The sequence below is a fragment of the Vitis riparia genome, chromosome 2, assembly GCF_004353265.1.
Source record: "Vitis riparia cultivar Riparia Gloire de Montpellier isolate 1030 chromosome 2, EGFV_Vit.rip_1.0, whole genome shotgun sequence".
NCBI lineage: Eukaryota > Viridiplantae > Streptophyta > Magnoliopsida > Vitales > Vitaceae > Vitis > Vitis riparia.
The window spans coordinates 5,436,975-5,464,672 of NC_048432.1; the positions used below are offsets into that span (position 1 = coordinate 5,436,975).

At 37.4% G+C, this 27,698-nt stretch overlaps 2 protein-coding genes and 1 long non-coding RNA gene across 4 annotated transcripts in view; all 3 read right to left on the reverse strand.

Moving 5' to 3' along the window:
* The window catches only part of LOC117933260 (protein ENHANCED DISEASE RESISTANCE 2-like), an 89,022-nt gene extending 82,091 nt beyond the window's left edge, over positions 1 to 6,931 (reverse strand). Inside the window, exons 1-2 of the mRNA XM_034854646.1 lie at positions 6,559 to 6,931; positions 6,274 to 6,348 (exon numbers count right to left, since the gene is read on the reverse strand). Of these exons, the coding sequence (XP_034710537.1) occupies positions 6,274 to 6,348; positions 6,559 to 6,702 (219 nt within the window). The 5' untranslated portion in view covers positions 6,703 to 6,931. The remainder of the gene's footprint in view (positions 1 to 6,273; positions 6,349 to 6,558) is intronic.
* Positions 6,932 to 15,666: 8,735 nt separating this feature from the next.
* On the reverse strand, positions 15,667 to 18,105 carry LOC117929064. 2 transcript variants are annotated; one of them, XR_004653692.1, is made up of 5 exons: positions 18,062 to 18,105; positions 17,193 to 17,290; positions 16,967 to 17,059; positions 16,465 to 16,567; positions 15,667 to 15,871 (listed from the first exon to the last, which is right to left on the reverse strand). XR_004653692.1 is itself a non-coding variant. In XM_034849256.1 (3 exons), exons 1-3 carry the CDS (start codon positions 18,085 to 18,087, stop codon positions 17,589 to 17,591), a joined length of 327 nt encoding a protein of 108 aa, XP_034705147.1. In that variant the 5' UTR covers positions 18,088 to 18,103; the 3' UTR covers positions 17,495 to 17,588. The 2 variants fall into 2 exon arrangements, 1 of the variants encoding a protein (XP_034705147.1); XM_034849256.1 differs by lacking the exons at positions 15,667 to 15,871; positions 16,465 to 16,567; positions 16,967 to 17,059; positions 17,193 to 17,290 and adding exons at positions 17,495 to 17,712; positions 17,786 to 17,890 and having other exon boundaries at positions 17,990 to 18,103.
* A 3-nt stretch (positions 18,106 to 18,108) lies between these two features.
* LOC117929075 lies at positions 18,109 to 18,652 on the reverse strand. The gene is made up of 3 exons (XR_004653694.1): positions 18,639 to 18,652; positions 18,280 to 18,527; positions 18,109 to 18,168 (listed from the first exon to the last, which is right to left on the reverse strand). It is a non-coding gene; the product is annotated as an uncharacterized LOC117929075 (long non-coding RNA).
* Positions 18,653 to 27,698: the final 9,046 nt, after the last annotated feature.

Sequence of the window (27,698 nt, forward strand, 5' to 3'; positions counted from 1 at the left end):
GAAATATGGCTTCCTCAGTTGTTTCAACGAAAAATACACCCTTTCCAGCTGAAATGGGTACGATCGTTACCACGCCATTCTTCCCTAAGCTTCTCGCCACCAATCTTCCAACCTCAGCCCAATTCTCCCTGTCAAACTTGCTTTCACATACCACAGCTCGCGCCCACCTCCCCATTGGAACTAGACCTCCTCCTCTTGGCCCTTCGTCACTAACTGTCTTGGCATAGGATCTGTACATCGAACCCACTTTGTTGTGAGGCCAGCTTTCCCCTCTTATATTCCTTCCTTTTTCTGCTGCACTCGGATATGGGACCACCAGCATTGTAGCTAACGCTTTTTTGATACTCTCCCAACCTCTGCCCTTGTCACCCTCAGGAATGATCAGAACGGGAGGTTTTCTGTTGTTAACGAACTCTGAAATCCTTATGAACCTTCCATGGTTGTTGAAGCCCACTTCCAACAGATGAGCCCTACATTTTCCCCTGAATTTTTTGTTGAAACCCATATGATTCTTCAATGCTAAGGCTTTCATCAAGCATTCAACCAACCACCCCACTGCCTCCTTTTCAAAACTTAATGCAAAAACAGAGCCTCTACTTATCTCTGTCATTGAACACCATTCACCTCCTTGCTCTCCTTCCAACCTAATCAAGAAAGTCTTTCTCTCAATCAAGACCTTCACCGACTTCCTCTCAACCATTCTCATCCTTCTCCTTGAGGCTACTGCAACATCATCACCCACTCACGATGCACAATCATGAGATTATAATATTCAATCACCGATCTTGTTTATAATATTCAATCACCGATCTTGTTCCCTATTTAGTGGTTGAAATTTTTTGCTTAATTTCATAGTTCCAAGCTGCATCACATACCTTAGAATAAGTTTGTCTTACTGTCTCCCAAATCTCTTTAGCCATGGTGAGGAACATACAAATGCCATTGATTTTGGGCAACATAGATTTCCATAACCAAGACATAATCATGGAATCCTCTTCATCCCACTGGTTGAACTTCGGATCTTCGAGCCCTAGACCTATGCCGATTAGATGACTTAGTTTGTCTTTCCCTTTCAAAACGTTCGCACTAGTTGAGACCATTAGAGATAGTTTCAGCCATTCAACTAATACGCTGAATTGATATTCTATAACTCTCCAATGGTTTTGTTGAATATAATGAATTTATAGTGTACAATCTTTCCTTTTTAGTATAGGTCACATGTATGGTAGTTAGGACTCCTAGCCTTGTATATATATATTTTCTCAATTGTAAGTAGACACAATGAATGAGAATCAAGGTTTTCTTCTCTCTCTCTCTTAACATGGTATCAGAGCCAAGGGAGAAAACCTAATTTTTTCCAGTTTCCCCGTGTCATCAATTCCGGGAAACCTTCCTGTGACCGTGTTTCATTCCGGTCACCTTCCCCAGACCCCAAAGCTTTCCGATCGGTCAAATTATCGTCAGAAAACGCTTTCCGGTCGGTTGAATCGTCGTCAGAAAACATTCACCGCCGGCAACTTTTCCGGCGACGTCTTTTTCCCACACCGCAAGGAGCGCCTGGAGGAGATCTCCAATTTTTCCCAAAGCACCGGAGCCAGAAAACCACCCACGCGTCGTCCACGCGCGTTTTTCCGGCCGGCGACTGCATCTCACGCGCCGGCGCGTGAGCCACTTTCCGGCGACGCACTTCCTCCTCCAGCCTCGCCTGACGCCGACTAGCCACCCTTCATACCTGTTTCTACCATCCAAGCCCTGCACGTGCCTCTTTTGGGTTCTTTTGCCTCCGCCGGCCCTCCGAACAGTTTTTCCGGCGTCCTCCGGCTATTTTTTCTCAACCCCAATCCCTGCACGTGCCTTGGGAAGTGTTCTTCTACCTTTCCGGTGGTGCCACGGTTGTTTTTCTTTTCCATTTGGTCTCTCACACGGGCGATTCTTCGGTTTTTCCTTCTTCAGCCGCATTTGAAGCCGTATTAGGGCTGTCTTCGATCCAAATATACTTCATTCTCCAGATAAGTGGATATGGCTACTAAAACTTCCATTTTTTCCTCTGTCATATCTAGATCTCCTATGATTACTTCGGAGAAATTGGTTGGCAGTGAAAATTATCTTTCTTGGTCTGCCTCTGTTGAACTTTGGTTTATGGGACAAGGATATGAGGATCACTTGGTTACACAGGAGGCAGATATCCCTGAGGTTAAGCGCGTACAGTGGAGAAAGATAGATGCCCAGTTATGTAGTGTATTATGGCAATCCGTTGATCCCAAGATCCTTCTTCATCTTCGGGCCTACAAAACTTGTTTTAAATTTTGGACTCAGGTCAAAGGATTATACACGAATGATATCCAGCATCTTTATAAGGTGGCTTCTGCTATTGTCCATATCAGCCAACAGGACTTGGATCTATCTACTTATATTGGCCAAATTGTCTCTCTTAAGGAGAAGTTTTTGACTGTGATGCCTCTTACTCCTTATGTTGGAGCTCAACAAACACAGCTTGATAAGTTCTTCATGGTCCTTACTCTTATTGGCCTCCGTCCGGATCTTGAGCCTGTCCGCGATCAAATTCTTGGTAGTTCATCAGTTCCGTCCTTGGATGATGTGTTTGCTCGCCTCCTTCGTATCTCGTCCACTCAGACTTTGCCATCTGATAGCATTTCAAATTCTTCTGTGTTAGTTTCTCACACTACCTCTCGAGGAGGACGCAGTGGTAACCGAGGTAGAGGCCAACGTCCTCATTGCACCTATTGCAATAAACTTGGCCACACTCGCGATCGTTGCTATCAGTTACATGGACGGCCTCCTCGCACTCCCCATGTGGCCCAATCCTCTGATTCTCAGCTGCCTCAGCCTCCGAGCTCCTCCGCATCTCAGGCATCTCAGGCTTCTGTTGCCTTTGTTGCCCAGCCTGGTAATGCTTCTACCTGCCTTACCCACACATCTTCTCTTGGACCCTGGATTCTAGATTCTGGAGCTTCTGATCACCTATCTAGTAATAAGGATCTTTTCTCCTTGAGGGGGAGTGTTGAATATAATGAATTTATAGTGTACAATCTTTCCTTTTTAATATAGGTCACATGTATGGTAGTTAGGACTCCTAGCCTTGTATATATATATTTTCTCAATTGTAAGTAGACACAATGAATGAGAATCAAGGTTTTCTTCTCTCTCTCTCTTAACAGGTTTGATGAGGCAAAGTTTCACCAAAGAGAGCTATGGGTGTGGCAAAAGTCTAAAGCATATTAGACATGGTGAAATCCCAAAAATTGCAGGTAGAACAGATGAAAGATGAAAAAAGAAATAAACAAAACACACAGCAATGAAGACTGAAAGAATTAGGCTTGAAATCTTCAGCGATGAAGGCTGAAAAACTTGAACTAAAATCAGTAATGAAGGCTGATGAAGAATGTCAAAGTGGCTCTGATACCATGTGGGAGAAAGTGGTAAAAATTCTTATTCAATCAGCTATTACAATCCTAATTTATATCCTATATTTACAAAGAAATTTAAGGAAAAAAATAAACTAATAATCCCTATAAATCAGGACAATCCTTATAAATCAGAGATTATTCTTCTTAATACACACTTTCCTAATCTAATTTACAACTATATATTACATAAATATATACAAGAGACCTCAAATAGGAAAATGCAGGTTTCTAACAAAGAGCATGACAAGCTAAAGTCTCTTTTGGCTCATCAACAGCCCATGGATCAAATGGCTCAACTGTTTGGCCTGATCATAAGGCCTGTCATGAAAAAAGAAAAACAAAATTCAATGTATATATATATGTGTGTATATATATATATGTGAAGAACAAAAATGAAAATCAAAGTGTTACATAGAAAGCAAAATACTAAAGAAGAGTTCTGTGCTAAGTAAAATATAGAGAATTGGAGAGGAGGGGTTCACAATGGAGGTGGAAGTATTCAACAAGGAGGTATGGAGGCACTTGGCTTTCAGTAATAGAGAGGAGATATGTCACACCAATGTCATTGGGTTTCCAAGGGGATGGACATTCCCAATTTACAAAGCAATGGACCCTTTTCTACAGTGGGTAGAGAGATGGGTTTTAAAAGTTCAGGGGATCCACTAGCTTCCATTTGGTTGAACTTCATGGTAATCTGAATCAGAGATTCATCAAAATAACGGACTTCTTGGACCGTAAAAATACCTCCTTTTCTGATGATCCCAGAGGGAAGCACCTGAAAGCACTTGCTTCAAATTGAGTTCATTACTAGTCAGGTCCTAAAAGGGGATTCCTCAAACAAAGTGCATGTTTGATATTGTAAGTCAAAACATCTGTTTGATGTATACCTGTTGAAACACCAATTGAACCTAATCAAAGGTAGGGAGCAGATAATGATGATGAACAGGAAGACAGAAAAATACTAAACTAAATTTGTCGGATATTCATGCAGGATCCTAGATCCCCTTAATTAGAACTTGGTCTTTGGTATCCTTCAACACCTAAAGTCTACTCCAAGAAAAGATTTTCCCTTCGGTAACAAGGCCATTTGAGAGAAGAGTCTTATGCTGATATGCGAACTTCAGTATATTACTTCTCTTTGCAATAATCCAGGGACTTGGAGGAATTGAAGATAATATCATCATTGATATATCCTGTGCAAAGGATGGATCTGAACTAATGGCATATGAGATTTGCAAGCTTCTATGGTTAAATGTCATCCTGTGCAAAGGATGGATCTGAACTAATGGCGCATGGGATTTGCAAGCTTTTATGGTTAAATGTCACAAAAAATAGAGTTTAGAGTCGCTTGCAAGAAATCCACAGAAATGTATACAATGACAAAGGAACTATGAACATAACATACTCCAGTACAGTGTGATAGAACAGGTGGGCCAACAATTCATTAAGAAGAAGATAAATAAGGATCTTATTTGCATTCTCTATTGTAAAAAGAGGAGAGCAGCTGGCTGATATTCACCAACAAGGTGCAATTTAAGAAGTTCCATGATATTTTGGACAAAATGGCCTTGCACAACTTTTTGCACCAGCTTGAGGCAGAGAGTTGGACATTAGAGTCTTACTCTCTTGCAGTTTGGATATTCTTTTAACTCCAGAAGACACTGCACATCGATATAGATATAACTGATAGCACACAATCCAACCTCTCAAACAGTCCAGTCACTTTCTCCTAACTTTTTCTTACTATTTATCCAATTTCAGTGTGAGCTGATCAACGAGAAACACAACCCTTAATCTACCATATTGATTGTACTTCAACTTGTCCCTCTCATCTAGTCCATGATTATTATTTTCATTCTAGAGTGATTAGCCATGCCTACGCACTTTTCCCTCCAGATATAGGAATTGTACTTTGTGAAAGTGTTATCTGCACTGTGAACATGAGTCTATAGCTAGTTCAAATTCTAGATCCTATAGAACCATCCATATAAATAGGTATTCTCCATTCAAAGCATCATGGTGGAATTTCTAGCTCTCCAAAAAATTTCTAGGAGACCGATTCTCAAATATGCTTCTCCATTCTTGAAAATAAATACTCTTGAAGATTATGGGTAGCATCAACAAACTAACCATAATATAACAATGCAACTATCTTCTTCTCATGTCAAGAATGTGTACTTGGATGGCTTTGGTTGCTTCACCAGTATGCAAATACTAAAACAAATGGTTTGCACATAGAAAATAATCCACTATAACCAAGGGAAAATGCAGGCACACAAGTGCTTCAAACACTTCATACATCCGTCAGAACAAAAAGAAAACTGCTTCATACCAACGATTGAAAGGAGCAAAAGTTCCCAAAGCAAATAAGGCCTCCACCAGGATCACAAGCATCCAATCAGGTCAAATCAACCAAACAGCTAATACAACTTCAATTGTTCCAGAGTCCATGAGACTCAAGCATGCATCATATCCCAGAAAAATAAAACCAGGACATGCCCCTAATCAGAGAGAACTCACTAGTTGCTAGTCCAACCCCCAGGGCCATACTTTTGGTTCTGTTCCTAAAATGTGAGAAAAGAATTGAAACATTCTAGATCGAAAAAATTGAGAACCAAGTTGTGATTTTCAGAAGTATAGTCCACCACCATAATTTTCTGAAATCTAAGTGATTACATTGAAAAATATACTGCCCAGGCCTTTTTTCAAAAAAGCAACAGAATCTGGAAGCGAATTGGAAGAATGCACCAAGAAATAGTGTTATTTAGTTCAATTTGCCATCGAATGAACATATAAAAAAAAGGGGGTGGGGGAAACAACAACAAAAGAAATGATAGCATCTCACATGTCCATGGTGAGTCTTCAACCCTCTGTCTTCCACCCTACAATTCCCACCAATTACAAGCGTCTTGATCGGAACCTAATCAAAAGGCAAAAACACACCGAATCAAATCCTAGCCTTCCATCCGCACAAATAATTTCACATAGATGCTTAAAAAGATAAAAACAGTCTGCACGATTCCAACCACAATTTTCAATTCTAATTCTAATTCCGCCTTTTCCCAAACCGTATATGCCGCTTTCCACTTTGATTCTACTTAAAAGAAGGGAAAAATTTTTGAGGCAGTACCGCATCTTGCACAGGCTTTCTCTTGTAGTAAGCAAGCAGACGCGACTCCAACACGAAATACCGCATATGGATGTAGGATCTGCCGATCTTCCTCCGTCCGCACCGCACCATCCATCCCTCGTGCACCACCTTCGACGCCACCATCTCGTGATCTCCACAAATTCAACAATCACTCACTTTCTCCTACTCCCGACCAAAACCCATTCAATTCCACACACCTCTCTCAAAATAAAAATATAGAGAACAAGTCAAAGTGTGGTCAACTGTGCACAAAGTTAATATTCTTACGACCTAAGGAGAAGAGAACAAGTCGAAGTGTCGTCAATTGTGCACAAAGTTAAAATTCTTATGAGCAAAGGAGAAGTGGCACAGAGTTAAAATTCTTATGAACCAAGCTCTCAAAATAAAAACATAGATAACAAGTCAAAGTGACAAAGTTCAAATTCTTGTGACCCAAGAAGAAGATGCACAAAGTTAAAATTCTTATTCAAAGAACCAATTTCTTTTATTGACAATATTTTTTCATATCTTTCCAATTACATTCTCCCTAGGCTACAAAACAGAAATAGAAACTAAATAAAGTAGAATCTAATAAAATAAAAATCAATCCTAAACATCATTTATTTCCTAAATTAAATAGAAACTAAATAAAACATAACTAATGTAAGGATCCTTTATTTCTTAAACTAATTAGAAATAGAAATCAAAGATTAAGGGATCTTATTCAGGTAAGCCAAAATTTCTACCTAGCCAAACATAGTCGAGAAAAAACATAGGGAGTTAAGTGCACTAAATTCTTGAGAGAAAAACAAGGTGTGTTTTAGTGAGAGATCATTTTTTACAATGATGGCAACCTATAATGGCCGTAGAGGAGATAGAGCAACTGAGAATTTGTGGAGCAACTGTGATGCCCCTAATGGAAAGACACCACCTACGAAAAGAAAAAATATGAGACCATCGGGTCTTGGTTGGTGGGTTCGCGTCAAGATTGTTTTACAAAGTTTAATGTCACGGACTTAGTCTTTTCCTAAGCTCATGCGACACTTAGACAAGTCAAGACACTTGATCTTACTAAGTCAGTCTTACTCTTAATGCTTAGTTTGCTAGGCTAAGATGCTCACAACTCGGAAGCTTTAGAAGACGTAATAGGCAACTCTTAAAGAATGGAAACTTTTACTACTCAAAGAAAGCTTTACAAGTGCTTTGGGAATTCACTTGCTTGGTGCCTTAGCCAAATGAGGCTCTCACCTATTTATAGGCACCAATGGAACTTTTTGGAATCTTGGAGGGTTCCTCACAAATCAAGAAGATTCTAGAACATCCTACACAATTCTATGTACAAGCCTATGTACAAGAGATCTCTAGAATTCTCTAGAAATCCTTGGACTCTTCTCATGCCTTCCACCATAGTGTAGAGATGTGTGGACTTCTCTAGGCATCTCTAGAACCTTCCACACTTTTTCCCACTAATGGCTAAGTGTAGGAGTCTTCATAAGCTTCTTGGGCTCTATATAAACCCATGAGGAGGCTCATTTGAAGCATCTTGTGACACTTTCCCCCACCTAAGCCGCATACGTCCTCGTCGCGCCTTCTGCTCGGAACCGCTCAATCTACTCCTGGAACTGTCATAGTGCATCTGCTAGCTCCCAACTAGCCTCACTCTCTGGTATTCCTTTCCATTTCACTAAGTACTCCGTAGCAGGAGGCACACCTCGTCTTTTGATGATTCGATCTGCAATGATGTGTTCTACATCCTTGTAATAGGAGGTCACGACCGCCGTAGGTGCCCGCTTAGAAAACCCTCGACTTGGATCATTCTTGTCTTTGTGATATGGTTTCAAGTAACTTACATGGAAGACGGAATGAATCTTCAACCTAGGTGGTAACTCAACTTTGTAGGACACCTTACCGACCTTCCCAAGTATGGGGAAGGGTTCTTCATACCTCCTCACAAGGCCCTTATGCACCAACCTTAATGACTTGAATTGTTGAGGAATGAGCTTGACAAACAACATGTTTCCAACCTTATACTCTATATGATGTCACTTCTTGTTAGCCCACTTCTTCATTTTCCTAGCAGCCTTATCCAAGTATGAACGTGTTATGTCAGCTTTCTCGTGCCACCCCTTCACAAACTTGAAAGTCGTTGGACTTCTTCCCGTATAGCCTATAGTTAGTGTGTGAGGAGTTAACGGTTGTTGCCCGGTGGCTAGCTCGAATGGGCTCTTGTTGGTTGTCTCACTTCTTTGCAAGTTGTATGAGAAATGGGCTATATCTAGCAACTTAGCCCAATCCTTCTGGTTGGCACTCACGAAGTGCCTCAAGTATAGCTCTAGTAAGGCGTTACCCTCTTAGTTTGCCCATTTGTCTGTAGGTGAAAGCTTGTGGAGAAATGAAGCTCCAAACCCATAAGCTTGAAGAGTTCTGTCCAAAACTTCCTAGTGAACCGTGGGTCACAATCACTAATGATATACTTAGGCAACCCCCAATACTTGACTACATGCTTTAAGAATAGCCTTGCCATCTCCTCTGCAATGCAGTTAGTAGGGGCTACTATGAAGGTCGCATACTTAGAGAACCTGTCCACTATTACTATGATGGAGTTGTTGTCCTTCGACTTGGGTAGCCCAATGATGAAGTTCATGGTGACGTTGTCCCATGGGCGCTCTGCTATTGGTAGTGGTTCCAACAGGCCTCTAGGTTGTCGTTGCTCCACCTTGTCTTATTAGCACACAAGACAAATCCTCACATAGGCCTCAACCTCATCCCATATTTGAGGTCAGTAGTAAGCCGACTCAAGTAGTGCCCTCGTGCGTTGTTGCCCGGGGTGCCCCACCCACTTGGTGTCATGGCACTCCTTAATCAGATTCCTTCTTATGTTTGATCGCTCGGATTTTGTCTTTTGTTGGATCAAAACAAAATTTATAACCTAATTCACTCTTCTATAGCAATTTGTACCCGATCAAAAAGTGGTTTTAGTACAAACTACTGTAGCATAGTGGTTTTTAGGTATCGTCCACAAGGATGGATTATTCTTGGTAATTAAGGCTTGAATGAAATGATAAGAAATGATTGTGATAAAGTGAAATTGACTTGAAATTGCATGATAAAATTCCAAAATAACAATGTATTCAAATTGAGAGGAAAATGAAGTGTAAAAGATAAGAAAATTAATAAGATGTAAGATTCTCGGAGTTAGGATTTTCTAGAGAGCAATTTCCATGGTGAAAAGATATTGAGATCTAATTTTCATCAAGTTAGATTGAAAACCTAAATTCTCATCTAAACCGATTTTTGATTTAGCTTTAGGTCTAGATCTAATTTCTCTTCAAATTAGATAATCTAATCCAAGAGATTAATTCAAATCATATATTCAATTCATCTTAAATTATCTTCCAATGATTCACACAATGCAACTATTCAATTTCATCAAATCTAGCATTAAGAATTTGATGAATCTACCTAGCTTGCATTGTAGTAATCATCCAAGACAATTTGAAGAGAAAAATCCCCAAATTTCAATTAATCAATCAATTGGATCAAATTACCTTTGCAATTCAAGCTCAATTCTCTAATTCACCATAGATCTTGCCTTTAGATCCTCCCTCCTCCGAGAAAAACGAGATTTAGCCACTCATGCTTGGAGATTTGATCTCACAAGACATGTTTGGCTACCGAGAAAATAAGAGAAACTGAAGGAAAATGGAGAATTATATGGAGAGAAGAAGTATGAAAAGTTCTACAATTAGAAAATGTATCCAAAGTTAAAAGTTCTTAAATGAGTCCATCTCGTTTCTATTTATAAGCCAAGGTAAAAAGGACACTTGGCAACATTTTAGAGGTCTTCTAGATGCTTCTTCATCAAGGAATCTGGAGAGAATGCATTTTCGCACGAGTCCTAGCAATCTCGCATGATGGTGCGAAGTGGAGAATCCAAAAGCTTTAATTTCGTTCTTCTGGAGCGTTTCACATGACTGTGCGAAAATTTCTCATGGTCATGCGAAATCACTTCCTCAAAATTTCCCTTTATGCTGCAGCCACCTCCTTTCTGTCTCATTTCGCATGACTGTGCGAAAATTTCGCATGGTCATGTGAAACCGACAATTATGCTATTTCGGCTCCTCTTTACAACTTTTCTCATTTCTTCATGTTTAATCCATCTCCATCACCTTCAATTAAGCTCCAAAGCTTAATCCAAGTGCATTTCATTGCTTCTTTCATTATGCATTTGGATCATCATCAACTTTATTTGTTTTCTTCAATTTGATTCATCTCTTTTGTCACAAATTTATCAAAAACATACCTTGAAATGACTCCAAAACTCCATAAAACTTGTTAGTAACTCTTGCAAGGGCAACAACATGTTAATTGAGTGTTTTAGGTATAATTACTACTCAAAAGACATGAAACTCGTGAGAATTATTATCTAAAATATGCTCTTTTTGAGTAGTAATCAATGTTCCCCTACTTAGGCATGTAGAGTTATCTCCCCTTAGTGTAGAGTAAGTCGTCCTCCACCCAAAACCGCTTAGTTTTTCCTTCATGAGCTAGGGCAATAAGGCTCTTAACCACTAGATCATGTTGCAGCCCCTCCCTTAAATGATCCATGATGTCTCCTTGGGGCTGGCTCGTTATGGATACTAGTTCTGCCTTATGGCTTAGGGCATCGACCTCATGATTAGCGTTTCCTAGCTTATACTCTAGCGTATAGTCGAACTCGGCCAGGAAGTCTTGCCACTTAGTTTGCTTAAGACTTATCTTTTTCTGGGTTTGGAAGTAGCTAGTGGCAACATTGTCGGTCTTCACTATAAAGTGAGACCCTAGAAGATAGTGTCTCCAAGTGCGCAAGCAATAGACGATGGTGGTCATCTCCTTTTCTTGCACTATGTAACGCCTCTCTGTGTTATTTAGCTTGTGATTCTCGAAGGCGATCGGATGCCTATCTTGCATAAGGACTCCCCCTATAGCGAAGTTTGAGGCATCTGTGTGTACCTCAAAAACCTTGGTGTGGTCGAACTCCTTAGTCGCAGCCTTCTTTAGATCTTCAAAGGCTTGTTGGCACCTTTCGTCCCATTCCCATGCCTTATTCTTCTTAAAAAGACCGGTGAGTGGAGCTGCCCTTGCCGAATAACCCTTCATGAACCGCTGATAGTAATTAACTAAACCAATGAAAGATCTAAGTTGAGGTATCTTGGTTGGTGGATCCCATTCCTGGATGGCTTTCACCTTGCTATCATTCATCATCAGCTTGCCATCCTTGATACGATGCCCTAGGAAGCTCACTTCTTCCTTAGCAAAAGAGCATTTCTCCTTCTTTACATATAGCTTATTCTGCCTTAGGATCTTGAAGACCTTCCTTAAATGCTCTACATGCTCCTTCAAGGTGTTACTGTAGATGACTATGTCATCCAGGTATACTACCACGAACTTGTCTAAATATGGGTGGAAGATCTTATTTATGAGTGTGTAGAATGTTGTTGGGGCATTGGTGAGGCCGAAGGTCATCACTAAGAACTTGTATGATCCATACTTGGTCACACATGTAGTCTTCGACTCATCCCCCTCCGCAATCCTTACTTGGTAGTAGCCCGACCTCAAGTCTAGTTTCATGAAGTATCTCGCACTACCAATTTGATCGAACAAGTTGGCGATGAGCGGAATAGGGTGCTTGTTATTTACCGTCACCTTGTTAAGTGCCCAGTAGTTGATACACATCCGTAGGGACCCATCATGTTTCTTCTAAAATAAGACCGATGCTCCACAGGGAGCCTTAGATGGTTGGATGAACCCTGCGTCCAGCAACTCCTTAAGTTGTCTCATTAGCTCCTCTAGCTTGGGTGGTGTCATTTTGTATGGCCCCATAGTAGGGGGCTTAGCTCCCGACTCCAACTGGATCTTATGATCCTCCTCTCTTCTAGGAGGGAGTCTCTTGGGAAACTCGGGCGACATCACGTCCTTAAACTAATCAAGGACTCCCTTGATTTCCATAGGCATGGGCTTCCTCGACCCATTATCCTTTTCTTCCTTAAGGGTGGCGAGGTAGGTCACCTCTTTCTTCTTTAACCCCTTCTTTACTTGCATAGTCGATCACATAGGGGTCTTGGGCGAACCTTAGGTGACCATAGGGACCATGCATGGCTTCTCTTCCTCTAGGATAGCCATTGACCGTAGGAAGGGTAGTGGCATGACCTTAACCTTTTGTAGGAAGTCCATTCCCAATACCATCTTGAAATTGTCCATGGGTGCCACTGTAAAGTTGACCCTTCCTTCCTAAGAGCAAATGTGCATAGCCACCCCAGGGGCTACTCCGTGTGATGGCTTGGCAGTTGAATTAATTGCCTTGAGCCAACCTCCTTCCTTGGATGCTTGGAGCTCTAGCCTCTTTGCTTCATCCTCTGAGACAAAGTTATAAGGGGAACCAGTGTCCACCAGGGCCTTGGTGGTCTTCCCATTTACAAGGGCCTCTACATACATTAGCCCTTTGCTTTGAGGCATCTTAAGTACCGGCTTGGCCTTGAGGGCGTTTAGGAGTTGTAATGATCCCACATGAGCATTGCCCTTCTTCTCATTTTTCTCGATCATAGCATTTAGGCCTTTCTTCTTGGGGCAATCTCGTACCTAGTGTGGCCCATCACATAGGAAGTAATTGGTCTTAGGCGTGAACTCTTTTTTGTTTGTCTTTGCCCTTACCATCCTTGCCACTAGAGGTCTTACTTGATCCTTCCTTAAGAGTGTACTCCCTTGATCCTTTGTTTCCCCTACCTTTAGCATGATTACCCTTGGACTATGGCTTGGGCTTGGAGGAGTCTGCCCTTTTATATTCCACCAAGGACTCTGCTACCGCCATGGTTGTGGCTAGGTCTTAGACACCACGTCTCCTCAACTCTTGCTCGTCCCAACTTTGCAAGTTGTCTATGAAGTTGAACAGTAGCTCCTCCTTGGACATGTTGGGTATTCAAGCATAAGCGTAGAGAACTCTTTGACATACTCACAGATCGAGCCCGTGTGCTTGAGACGCTTCATATTCTTCCTTGCTAGGTAAGCCACATCCTCAGGGTAGAATTTCCTTTTGATTTCTCGCTTAAAGACATCCCATGTGTCTATGGTGCACGTCCCTTTTTCTATATCAACAAACCTCCAATGCCATCATAGAGTAGCATTATCAGTGAGGTAGAGGGTCATAGTGCATACCTTAGTGGCTTCATCCGTCAGTGCAATAGCCTCAAAGTAGCGTTCCATGTGCCATAAGAAGTTTCTAGCTCTTTGGCATCCCTTTTGCCACTGAAGGTATGTGGCTCGGGCACCTCCACCCTTGGGGCCTCATGAGTGGCCATGACTCGTGCTGATATGGCAGTCTTATGGATGGCCAACTCTTGTCGAACCTCCTAGTCTCGGGCCTCCATGCGCACAACCATGACCTTGTCTTGGAATGACACGAACTCCTTATGTGACACCGGTTGAACTTGTGAGCCTAGCACCCCTTCACGAAGGTCTTGGATCTGCTCCCTTAAATCCTCTAAGCCCTTCTCCATGCCTTGCTCGATCAAAAGAAAAAAATTTCAAATTGTGAACTCATTCATTTAGAAAGGAATGATTGCCAATGCCAACTCCAATATCTAGTGCCTCGTGCTACTATTATACTTAGTGATTTCAACAATCCTCCTACGATTGTTCAAGACATGAAAATTATACTAACAACATCAGTATTAATGGAAGTCATTTTCTTTTTCCTAGACCAAACTGATGAATTTGACTACACTTTATCAATGTGTATCATGTTTGCTTAGGAAGTCATGTCTGCAAAGCCCTTTATCGAAGTTCTTATCAAAAGTAAAGCTTTAAAGTTTATAAGTGATCCAGGCTACGAAAGACACGTATGCCCCTCTCAACATAGGATCCTTATCAACAACCATTCAATAAAATCTTGGCATCATATCATGCGAAACCACATGACCCTATATTAATTTTGTCCAAAAGTAAATAGGGAATTAGAGGAGTTGTGAAATTGCTTCTAATATAGAATTCTCTCCTACTATGAGTGAACATGTCATTTATTCACATAAAGAATGAAAAATCCACTCTTGAATCCACATTGCAGAGGTCCCCTACTACCATGGTACCTACTTCCAAAAGCTTGTATAGTATTATAGAGATATAATCGCCAGTTGTAGCTTACCCTATAACAAATCTCCTCAAGAATCTGATGCCAACTATAGTGATGTTGTTGACACCCTCAGCAATTTAAGCCTTAACCTGTAAGTAAAGAGAAAAAGACTATAGTCTATGACCTCCCAAGGCCTATCGGACATGTGCATGAGTCTTATCTCTTTCTTATTTTCCTTTATAAAAAATAAAGGAATATATTCCCCTTATCAGATGGACCACTTGACTGCAGCTGCCACTTACTTCTGCTATTGTCACACTACAAGGAAAATGTCAAAAGATGACGCTTTTTAAGTGTCAAGATAGATATAAGATGACGCTTTTTAAAAGCGTCATATATTAGACTGTCATCTTTTTAAATCGCATACGTTGACACTTTTTAGAAGCGTCATCTTCTTTGCACGTCAACCATGACACTCATAGTAAGTGTCATTATTTGAAACATTGACGCTTTATAAGTGTCATCATATGTTAATAATTTCATTCATGTCAATATTGACACTCAATGAAGCGTCATTGTATAGGTAGAAGCAACATTGACACTCAATATAAGTGTCATCTTATAACTTTTTATTTGTAGGAGCAACGTTGACACTTAATAAAGTGTCATTGTATAAGTAGAAGCAACATTGACACTCAATATAAGTGTCATCTTGTAGCTTTTTATTTGTAGGAGCAACATTGACACCATAATAAGTGTCATCGTATAGCATTTTATACCTTGACACTAAAAAAAAATGTCATGTTTTTTTAACATCAACCTTGACGCTTTTGAGAAGTGTCATATTCTGTTATTCAAGTAAAGCATGACGCTTTAAAAAAGCGTCATCTTATCTCATATAAAATTTTAATAGCCCAGAAATTAAAATGTCCTAATTATGCCCTGTTTTATAATTTTCTATCAACAATTAAATTAATAATGAAAACTTAATTTAAGAATCTCCATTGACAAAAAGTATCAAATATGGTCTTCCTTTTTCACTATTACAATTTATCCATAAACATCATACATAATCAACAACTAAAACCAACAATTTTACAACTTCTTCTTCAACTTTGAATTGTTCATAACCTTCACTACATCTAGCTTTACATCATTTTTCTTCCAAGTGCAAAAGGATGGTTGTAACTCACTTTCTAGATGCTCAATCTGCAAAATAATTGAGGGTTACATATTTATTAGTATTAACAAATAGTTAAGAAGCAACTTTGTAAATGAAATGTGTATATGCCAATTTATAAATTTCCAAAATATCTTTCTTCCATTGCAATAAATTTCAAAATATCAAACAAACTCAACAAACTCCAATAATTTTATTACACCAAATTTCTAAATATTTTAGAACTCTTATTCTGTTTTTTTTTTAAAAAGAAAAAAAAAAAAGTTTTTATCTCATTGACTATTTTGGTATGATTTTTATCTTATTTATGAAACTTCAACCATGAACATCTTCTCATTCTTCTTATAGGTTGTACAAGACATTAGATGTTTTGCATGAGAAGGAACTAAGGAATGAAAAAAAAAACAAAAAAAACTAGAGTCCAAAAAATTATAAAATTGTAAATTAACATATTTATGTAAAATTATAAAATTGTGTTAAAATATCTATGTTCTTCTTATTGTATTAGTATATCAACATTTAATAATATGAGGATATCTATTATCTAAATATGGAACTTGCATGAAATGATCTCTAAACATGGAATTGATTCATAAAACTTACAATAACCACAACATGTTACCTCAAAATTCTTTTGATGATATATTTTGAATTGTTTGTGGGTGTCCTTCATCAAGAGCAGTAGTGACGTTGTTAATAGAATGACCTATGCCTTTTTGTACAACCTGAAGAATATATAATAAACAATTTAACAACCAATTAGTAAGAGGTGCTATTTCCTTCTTCCATAGGCTTATTTGTAAGAAGTCTTAAACTAACTTCCTATTTTTTATGTAAAAGAAAATGGAAGTACAAGATATTATAGACTTTAAGCCCATTAGTATAGTAGGAGACCTTTATAAATTTAGATTAAAGAAGTTTATAAAGCTAGTAATCTTAAAGAACAAAAATGCTTTTGTAGAGAATAGACAAATTCCTAATTCATGCACATGTAATGAAACTAAAGGCTCTACGAAAATGAGCTTGGACATGCAGGAATTTTTGTAGCTATGCTATTGTAGGATTTCTCCAAATCTAACTGATAATAATTTGTAGAGGAAATATACAAAAGTTGTTACACCTACCATGTCTACTTGGCTTCACCTCTCAATATGCCAACTATACATCAATCATAATAGAGCAACCCCCAAAATGATCCATATTGAAAACACTGCCAACTAGGAGTACAAAGATATACATTAACAAATTATCATTGTGAATAAATCCATTATAAAATTAACATTAACAAAATATTGACTACATCTTTAAAAGAATATGAAGTTGTATTAGACTATAAGTTATAAGAGGTACCTTCAAACATGAGTAATGATTAACTGAGTCACTAACATAACCCAATCTGATCGAACTTCATTAATTTCCATTTCACTATATGATTTCTTCCCGCAAAACTGAATTGGAGTGACATATACAATTCACTAAGTTCAATTGACCAAAAAAAAAAATGCTATAGTAAAATGACCAACCATATGAATTGAATTGAGTGCAAACCTTTGATGTTAGTTGGTTTGGATTAGCAATGATTTCCTTCATATATCTCATCACATAATACCCACATTCCACACTACCTGGTTGTCTTGGGCACTATAGGAAAAGTATCAACAATTGCAATAAACACTAGAATGATGTTCTTACTTCTTTAGCATCTTATTGATGATCATATTAATAACCATCCATTTTCTAATTTTGTCATAAATTAAGTGGTGAAGCAATATATTTTAATCTAAACAAATAAGTACTTACAACCACTTTCACCCAAGTTGGCTCCCTCTTTGATGTTTTCTGTTTTTCCGGTGGGTTGATTCTCATTGCCCTACAAAAAGAATTAAAAAGATGTTATTTAGACACTATCAATTGTATTAAAATAGGAGAAAATATATACTTACATGTTAACTATGTCCTTAAGATCATCACATGGTTGACAGCCCATTGGATCAAGGTAATATGCAATCATTTTCTTCATCTCCAATGCCACTAACACCCAATGGAAACTAAAGAAAAGAAATGAAAATTGTAATATAGCATCCACAAATTCAAACATCACAAACTAACTTACAAACACCATATTGATATTTAGGATAAAAGGTTACTCTGGGTTGTATGGAATAAGCATATATTCAGCATGCTTTGTATTCTTTAGTCGATCTGCAATAACCCTTGACCTGTTTTCCTTGCTTCCCTCTCCCATTCCAGCTTTTGAGACCAATGCTGATTGACAAAAACATATCGTTCGGCCTGCTTTGCATCAATCAACTTTCTATGCAAATGCCTGATTATAACCCACATGACAAGTTATCAACAATCATTATAGGTCATTAGAAAATAACCTTCTATCTCATAATCTTGTGAAAAGTCATTCAAAAATTATAAAATCCCCTACCAGATGTAGTATAAAATACAATTGGATGACACTTCTTTTAATGATATTATCATTTCCATATCTTCTTTCATCATGAAGGTCTTGCAACTCTCACCAAAAACATCATCTGGGAAGTTTATAGGGTGTGCTCTTGATGTACTCAGCATGAGGCCAACCAATGTCTCAAAATTTTTCATATCTTGTGGTTTTTCACCCTTGGATTTGACTTCAACTTCATTTACTTTTTGTTTCTTTGCTTTCTTAGATGCCTGTACAATTAAGAACCATGGTACAAATCAAATTAACTAGTTTATATATATATATATATAATATATTATAATATAAAGTCACTATAAAGTTTGGTAATTAAATTTACTTACTAAGATGGGAGTACTGGATGATGACCAAATCAGTTGGCCACAAAACTTGGTAACCAATTGCAGCCCCAACAGTAGTAGTTTGTCCAGGAATAGGAATGGGAAGGGGTGCACTTGAATCATAAGGAGCATCAACAACTACTAAATAGTTGGGACCACATTCAAGTATAATTGTTCCACCTGCCACTATATTTTCCTTGGTGCCTATGGCCAGCTCACATTTTCTAACCTACAAAACTCAATTCACAATAATCACTTCAATATTAGTGGGTTTATACAAAACTAACATAAATGCATTATCATCATCAATCACCTTATAGCTCCTATTACAATGATAAATGCAATTTCATTTACATTCAATTGCAACAAACTTGCATGATAACATTTCAGTCCATTGCATATAACTCAACCCATAATTTAGACATATCCTATTATATGTTGCCACATCAAAGAAGACCATATATGTTGCCACCAACATTTGAAGTCAATTCAAACAACAAAATTAAATTAAATTATTTCTCGTATTAGAGGAAACTTTGTCATCAAATTAGCTTAACTGAATAAATACCTTCTTCTGTGGTTCTATTGCTTCTGGTGGGGTCACATCTTCAACTTTACGGATTGGCTTATCTACTGCTTCTGGTAGGAGAAGTTGTTTTTGCTTCATGTTTGAACTGCTAACATCAGATTGGGGAATAACAGCTCCTACTTGAGACAGTTTTGCTAGCACTTCTGCCTGAAATATTCTTTGTTCTTCTTTAGATGCTGCTATGAAATCCCTGACAGCACGATCTGCAGCACTATTGAAATATTGGCGAGGTGTGTAGTGCTTCCCTTTGGCCCTAACTCGACCACTATACTCAGGAGTACCCAATGCTTCCACAAGTATATCATTACTTCCACTAACACTTCTACCATTCTCTTGAGACTCTTTCAATAGCTTGTCCTTAAAAAATATTAATTATAAAGTTAAATTGCAAATTTGTTATTGTAAATAACTTATTATAAATATATGTAATTAAAATTGAAAAATATTCACTTACTATTTTCTCAATTACTGGTATGGCCACTTCATCAAAGGTGCCGTCCTTTTTTTCCCTTGCTTTCTTCCACAATATGCTTCGATCAATAGTTTCAGTTGATCCACTTGCAACCATCTTTCAAAATAGGACAATGTATAATATAATTATCATATAACCCTATTATGTATTATGCATAAAATAAATAAAAAGCAATTAATAGGCTTACACTTACCATCTCTTCCTCAAGACCGGCATATCCTTTCCTACTTAGATGGTGATTATAAATGTTTCTCTTTCTTCTTTCTTTTTGAATTTCTCGATATTCCTATAAATTAAAATTTTATAATTAATGAATGTGAATAAGAGGTATGTAAAGAGTCTTAATTATACCTTAAAGTTGTCAGACAATCTATCTTTGACAAATATTGTCCAATCTTCATCCTCAATAAAAGTATATTGAATTGGTGGTCTTTTGAGGAGCTCCGGTTGGTCTTCGAAAGGAAGAATGTACTTCACTGTTAGCAAGTTCTTAAAGGACCGAAAGCATTTTCCCATTGTTAACATACAATTCCTCCTGCTTTTATGATTTAATGAAAAAGCAGTCTGCACATTAATACCAAACTTTAGTAATTTCAAGAGGTTAAGAATGATAGACATTTTGCATCAAAGTGATTTAAATAAGAAATGGTTACCTCAATGCTGTCCCATAACTTATCCTTCAACTGTTTAGGTACAACATGCCAAGTTTTATATCTTATTGGCACCATAGTGCGTGCTAACACTCCTAAGTAGCTTGTTAGATGAACTGCTGATTCTCCTATGAAAATGCCATCAAGATTGTACTTAACCGGCAACTTAACCCCCTTGCTTCTGTTTTTTATAATCATATGCTTCCGTGTCATCCCTCTGTACTTCCTTTTTATGGGTTTTTCTCCTTCCTTTGTCTCCATTCTTGTAACAAAAAAAATAAAAAATGATAAAGATTAGTTAAAATTATATTGCATATAACCTAGTCAAAGAATAATTGTAAAACATAACTTTTCAAAGAAACAAATCCATAATCATTGCACAATGAAATGTAATAGATCATGAATTCAATAGATCTTTTTAGAATTGTTCATCATATAACAAGGATAACACTTCATTTAAACTTTTTTTTTGTCCCACTTTGTTTAACATTTCATTTATTTTAAGCAACCCAAGGGCCTTTGTATAAGAAAGCTAAATTTGCAGTAGGAATTTCCTATAAGAATCAACATGGAAGGAGCACGTGGTTTCAACAAGTTCATCAAGCCCATAAGAACTTATGAAAGCTTTTGGACTATCGGTTTGTGTTACATTAAGTTTGGAAAACACAACATGCATATTGATAATAAAAAATTTCATAATTTTTTTACTCACAAACATAACTAATTTAGTATCTTCCATGCACAATTTAGGGAAAAGGTTTAGTAAATATGTTATTGGGAGATGTTAAAGAATGGTCAATATTTTGTGCAAAAAAATAAAGAAAGGATAAAAATTACCTGTTTTGTGGCTGTTGCAACCCATTCCATGGCCTTTATTCATACATTAGCATTAAAATACAGCTACATAGAGGATTTGTTCTCAATCCAAATCCCCTCACAATCGCCTCGCATACATGTTGCATCTGAGTCATCCATTACATCAAACGCTTCAATTTGTGGCAATGCCCCTATAAAGGGATGGTGTTCAATCGAATTGTCAACAAAGTCTTCACCTCCTTCCATATCCAAGAAATCTTTTTGAGGAGTTGACAAAACAACCGACCATCTTGGATCAAGTTGGTCTTGCACATAAAATACTTGCTTAGCTTGGGATGCCAAAATGAAAGGATCTGATTTATGAGCAATTTTGCTAAAGTCAACTAATGTAAAGCCAAGATCATCAACTTTTATGCCATTTTTATTATCAACCCAATCACACTTGAAAACCGGTATCCTAAACATGGTATAATCAAGGTCCCAGATCTCGGTAATAATGCCATAGAAACAAAGCTCACCAAACACTGGATTTTGATCCTTTGCACTTGCGATTTGCATTGTTGAAGCTACAATACTAACTCCACTATTTTGGGTAGCTCGTAAGTCATCTCGTTCCTTGGTATGGTATCGACACCCATTAATGACATATCCATGATATTTAGAGACATAATGGCTAGGACCATGAGCTATCCACTTAAGGGTTTCAGATATAGGTTCATTATTACCAATTGCAGCTTCAATCTGTAATTATAAATAATAGTTATTATGCATGTTAAACATTAGTAAAAAGAATACTTCACATTTTAACACCATTCCAATACCTTTTTTCTCAACCAATAAGTAAAAGTCCGCAGGTGTTCATCCTGGAGCCACTTTTGTCTTTTTGATTGACGAGGATTTTTCAATTTCAACCATTCCATGTGCTCTCTATGTAATTATTTATAAGAAATTCAAAGTTAATGTCTTAAAGTTATTTTAAGTATCAGACACAAATATTAAGTGTTAGTGGTTCTTACTCAATATAAGGTTGAACAATAGTTGTATTCTCTAAAACATAATGATGTGCATGTAACCACAAATTGGAATCAATTGTCACAACTTGACCTCCAGGTATTGGTGCCCCAACTTTTTGGTCAATGTTTGCACTAATAGGAATCCCAATCGCATCTACATTTGATAAATACTCTGTACAAAATTCAATAGCTTCCTCTGCAATATAGCATTCAGCGATACAACCTTCGGGCCGATTACGGTTTCGTACATACCCTTTCAAAACTTTCATGAATCTTTCAAATGGGTACATCCACCTTAGGTAAACTGGTCCACAAAGTCTCACCTCCCTTACAAGATGTACAGTAAGATGAAGCATGATATCAAAGAAGGAAGGTGGAAAGTACTTCTCAAGCAAGCATAATGTCACCACCAAATCATTTTGTAACTTATCCAGTGCAGACACATCAACCACTTTGCTACACAGAGCATTGAAAAAAAAGCTCAATCTGCAAATAGCATGTCTTACATGCTTTGGCAAAAGGGATCGTAATGACATTGGCAATAACTGTTGCATTAATGTATGATAGTCATGCGATTTAAGACCATAAAGCTTCAAGTCTTCCATTGACACAAGGTTTCTCATGTTAGAGCAATAACCTTCAGGAACCTTTAATTGTGATAAAGTTTGGCAAAAAACCTTTTTCTCCACTTTAGATAACGTATAACATGCAGGTGGGAGATAAGTTCGATTTGATTCAAACCTTGGCCCCAATTCACACCTTAAGCCCATCTCTAGCAGGTCTAGGCGAGAATTAAGTCCATCTTTCGTCTTACCTGGAATGTTGAGTAAGGTACCAATGATGCTTTCACAAACATTCTTCTCTATGTGCATTACATCCAAGCTATGACGAACATGTAGGTATTTCCAATACTCAAGATCAAAGAATATGGACTTCTTTTTCCAACAATTTGTAGTATTGACATTCAACTTGCCTCGGGAGTTTTTATTTTTTCCCATGAATTAGAAATGACATCAATTTTCCTTAGGATTTCCTCTCCACTCAATGGTTGCGGAGGTGAGCTAAACTCTTGTTTACCATTAAATGCCTTCTTTTGTTTCCTAAAAGGATGGTTGCAAGGAAGAAATCTTCTGTGACCTGTATATGAGTTCTTTTTCCCATGCTTCAATCTATGAGAGTATGTATCTTCCCCACATATGGGACATGCAAAATATCCTTTAACTACACAACCAGATAAGTTTCCATATGCAGGAAAATCATTGATTGTCCATAGTAGAACAGCTCTTAATGTAAAGACCTCTTGCTGATGCACATCATAACATTCAACCCCTACATCCCACAACATTTTTAAGTCATCCAATAATGGTGCTAAATAAACATCAATGTCATTTCCAGGTTGTCGGGACCTGATATTAATAAAGATAGCATCATAAACTTCCTTTTCATGCACAACCAAGGAGGAAGGTTGTAAATGACCATTATAATAGGCCAACAACTATGTCTACTGCTCATTGAACTATGAGGATTTATACCATCTGCTGAAATGCAAGTCTAAGGTTTCTAGGTTCTGAAGCAAAATCAGGCCATCTGTGATCAACTAGCTTCCATGATGGGGAGTCAGATGGATGACGCATTTTACCATCAAATTCTCTTTCTTGAGCATGCCATATGAGGTCTTTTGCAATTTTTGGGGACTGAAACAATCTTCTAAATCTTGGAATAGGAGGAAAATACCACATTACTTTTGCAGGGACTCCCTTCCTCTTTTTAGTACCTGTTCCATCTAACTTCCACCTTGAAGTTCCACAAGTAGGACAAGAAGTTGCATCCTTCAACTCATTTCTATACAATATGCAATCATTGGGACATGCATGTATTTTCTCATATTCCATTCCCAATGTATTCAATGTTTTTTTTGCTTCATACATAGACAGAGGCAACTCATTGTTTAGAGGCAACATATCTCCAAGAATACTTAAAAGCTCTGAAAAGCTTTTATCAGACCATCCATATCGTGCTTTCAGGTTGTATAATTTGACCAATGCAGATAACTTTGTAAAGTTTCTACAACCAGGATATAAAGGTTTTTGAGCATCTTCAAGTAATGTTTCAAACAATTTTGGGTCATTCTTACGATCATCATATGCAACTTGAACCATTTCTATTGTACTATCCACATCGTTAAATTCAACTGTATGATGCCATTCTGCCCTACTAGTTGGTGGTCCACTTGGAGCAGCGTCTCCATGCCAATACCATGTATGGTAACTCTGATCAATTCCATAGAAGAATAAATGTTCTCTAATTTTTTGAGGAGTGTGGAATATCATATTACCACACTGAAGGCATGGACATTTAATGGAGTTTTTATATGTGGAATATTGTAATGCAAATGCGATAAAGCTTTCTACCCCATCTGCATAATCCTTTGATCTCCTATCCTTTGACATCCAAGAATGATCCATTTGATGTACAATAAACACAAGTCCTAGATACCACCAACAACTAAAGTTATTAATAAAATCCTATTAATAGGCTTAAAATATATAATCTACCAAATTAAAATTTCCCACATTGTCACAAAACTTAGACCAATCCAAAAAACGACAATGTGCAAGTCATCTAACAATAAGCAATATGACAAGAAACATAATTAGTATATTAGGTTATTCAATATTAGCATAAAAAATGGATCTTAGTTCATTCATGATGTTTGCTTTATTCATGAATAGGAATGAAAAGCAAGATCTAACTTTTAGTCTTCTCTTATATTATTGAATACACCAAGTTTGAAAATTTTAAAAACACATAACCACATGAGACAATGATACCATGAACTTAAACAATTAACGAATGGAATTAAGATTCGAATGAATAGAAGCAAGTGATTTATACATGATTTAGGCATTCTAACATCTCCAACATCCTTAATTTGGTGGTGGTTCCTATCCCATATAGGAATACATAATCCCTATGTGTCAATTGCCAATATACTTAAATTCATTTTAAAGAAATTTCGGCAGCATTTCCCTATAGTTCTCCAAGTACACAAAATGGATAAGGCACAATATGTGACCTTGTCCAAATATGCACCCAGAGAACAAGAAGAAAGACTACCAAATTTTCTAAAAATTGAATTAAGAACAAGCAATTAACTTCATAGATATCATGTTTTCCTACACTGTCCAACTGGACAATTCAAACATCATTTGCAGAGAAAAGATCTTTATCACATGAAAGACAAATTTAGTAGTTGTCAACTTGAAACTGGCTTAAATATACCCACATTTCACATTTTGACAACTTATTGTCTTAGTATGTAATAAGAGAAACTTCTGTCTCACAATGATACTTGAACGGGAATTCTAAGGTTTCATGCATGCATAGTTGATTAAAACTAAAATATAAATACTTATTAAAATATTACATCTAGTTATGTATTATAAATTATTCATATCAATTGCAATGGTGAGAATAGGAAAATATTGTTTGTAAGCATCACATTGTAGGCCTAAGTTCACAAACTTGGCTAAATCCATTAAAGACCCACTACATAAAGTTCATGTTAAAATTGGTTCATCTCCAACCCCCAAAATGATTTATCAAAGTTACTCATTTTTTAGAGTCTTGATTAATTAGATAATCAATATAGATACATATAATTTGTATTAATATAATATCATGATATTTTTTTCATTTTGTTTTTAGGCTTAGACTTGGGTAGATTTCCCAAGTAAGGCTAAAGTAGAGCTAAGCCGCACCTTGACATGTGTTCTACTTATGTTGGGGGTGACCATTCTAGTTTGTGGTCATAAGTGGGGTGTCAAATCTCAATTAGTTTATTGAATAGATGAACCAAACATGACGTTATTATTAATTAGATAACATGTTGTGTAACCCATTTAAAAATGAAGTTGAATAGCATCTTTTGTAACATAAGCAATGAAGCCTATGTCAGATTGTGATGCTTAAATTAGTAGTAAATGTTGCACTTCGCTTGGGATGTCGGGGGTCGAGCTGCCCGGTCAGCTCGCGGGGGTTGAAGGGGGCAGCGCCCCTGAAGAATTTTTTTTTATTTATTCCAAAAGCCACATGATTCTGCTTAATAGGCAGCAATTATTGAGTTCCAAGACACTATATCCCTTAATAAAAATTGTTGAAAAACTTTCTATGCATTCCAAGAGCCCATATCTCGAAATGGCATTTCATCAAACAAGTTATAGGCAGTACCTACAACTCCATGGAAAGCAAGCTCCTTTCGGCATGAACCATTGTACACAAATGGAACAACACACCAGAACCGTTTCCAAATCTTCTAGAGAACATAAGAACCAGAGAACAAAAACAGAGGAGAGACACAACTGAGCCTAAAAACAGAGGCTTTTTATCGGAGATGCAAACCAAGAAAATAACTAATAATAAACAAAAACCACAACAGATTTGCAAGCATTCACACTCAAATCCCAGAAATCAATAGTGAAGAATGTGAATCCATGGGAAAACGAGAACATATGGGCTCGTACCCGACAACTCTCTCTTCAGGGTTTTTTGTTCTCCCTTCTTTTCTTTCCTCTGTTCCTCTGGTTCTTCGACCTTTCCTCCTTGCTTACCTCTTCAACCGAAGGCACCTGCCTTTGCTGCCTCTTGCCTCTCCCAACCTACGAATCTAAAAAAACCCTAGCTTTCGAAATTGGCTGGAGCTTGCTGGTTCAGTTAGAGACAGAGTTGGTAATGACTTGAGTGTGGGCATCGGGTATAGAAAAGGGTTTATAACGTTTATCACTTTTTTTTTAATTGAAAAATGTGAGTAATTATAAAATGAACAGAAAATGACGCTTTTAAAAGCGCCAAGGTTGAGGTTCTCCTACAATGGCACTTAAAAAAACGTCATTATTTGAAATGCATTGTACAATGACGCTTTTAAAAGCGCCAAGGTTGAGGTTCTCCTACAATGGCACTTAAAAAAGCGTCATTATTTTAAATTCATTGTACAATGACGCTTAAAAAAGCGTCATTATTTAAAAACGTCATTATTTCTCCCATTAAAGCGCCAAGATAATGCAAGCGTCATTAATACCCATTTTTTAGAATAAATAATGGCACTTTATATAAGCGTCAAGAAAAAAAACGTCATAAATTACATTTTTTGTAGTAGTGCGATCAAGAGTTATTTTTTGGTTTCCATAAATTTTAACTCTCAAAATGATAAGTAAATAAAGAGAGATGGGAAACTCTAGTGCAACTATTGTCATCGCCCCGATCATACCAAAGAATCGTGATGGAAGCTACATGGACGTCCAACAAACTAGCATAATAATCAAACTTTTAATATAAATTCATTCGAAATAAAATCCACTGTTGTAGTGATTGAAGTTCAACCCAAAACCGAAAATGGCACAACTAAGACACCATATAATAAAAAGTAACTCAAACACCTTGAAAAATTGTTTAGTCAGTCTCAACCCATTCCTAATTCTAATCTCTTCTGCTTTATAGCCCCAAAAAGTAACTTTATAAGTGCTC

Excerpts from the sequence above, each read along its gene's own strand:
- LOC117929064 (XM_034849256.1), bottom strand. The coding sequence starts at position 18,087 with ATGGGAGAGGGAAGCAAGGAAAACAGGTCAAGGGTTATTGCAGATCGA. Across the intron at positions 17,891-17,989 it reads CTTATTCCATACAACCCAGA|TTTCCATTGGGTGTTAGTGG; the intron begins GTAACCTTTTAT and ends TCTTTTCTTTAG. Across the intron at positions 17,713-17,785 it reads CTTAAGGACATAGTTAACAT|GGCAATGAGAATCAACCCAC; the intron begins GTAAGTATATAT and ends TTCTTTTTGTAG.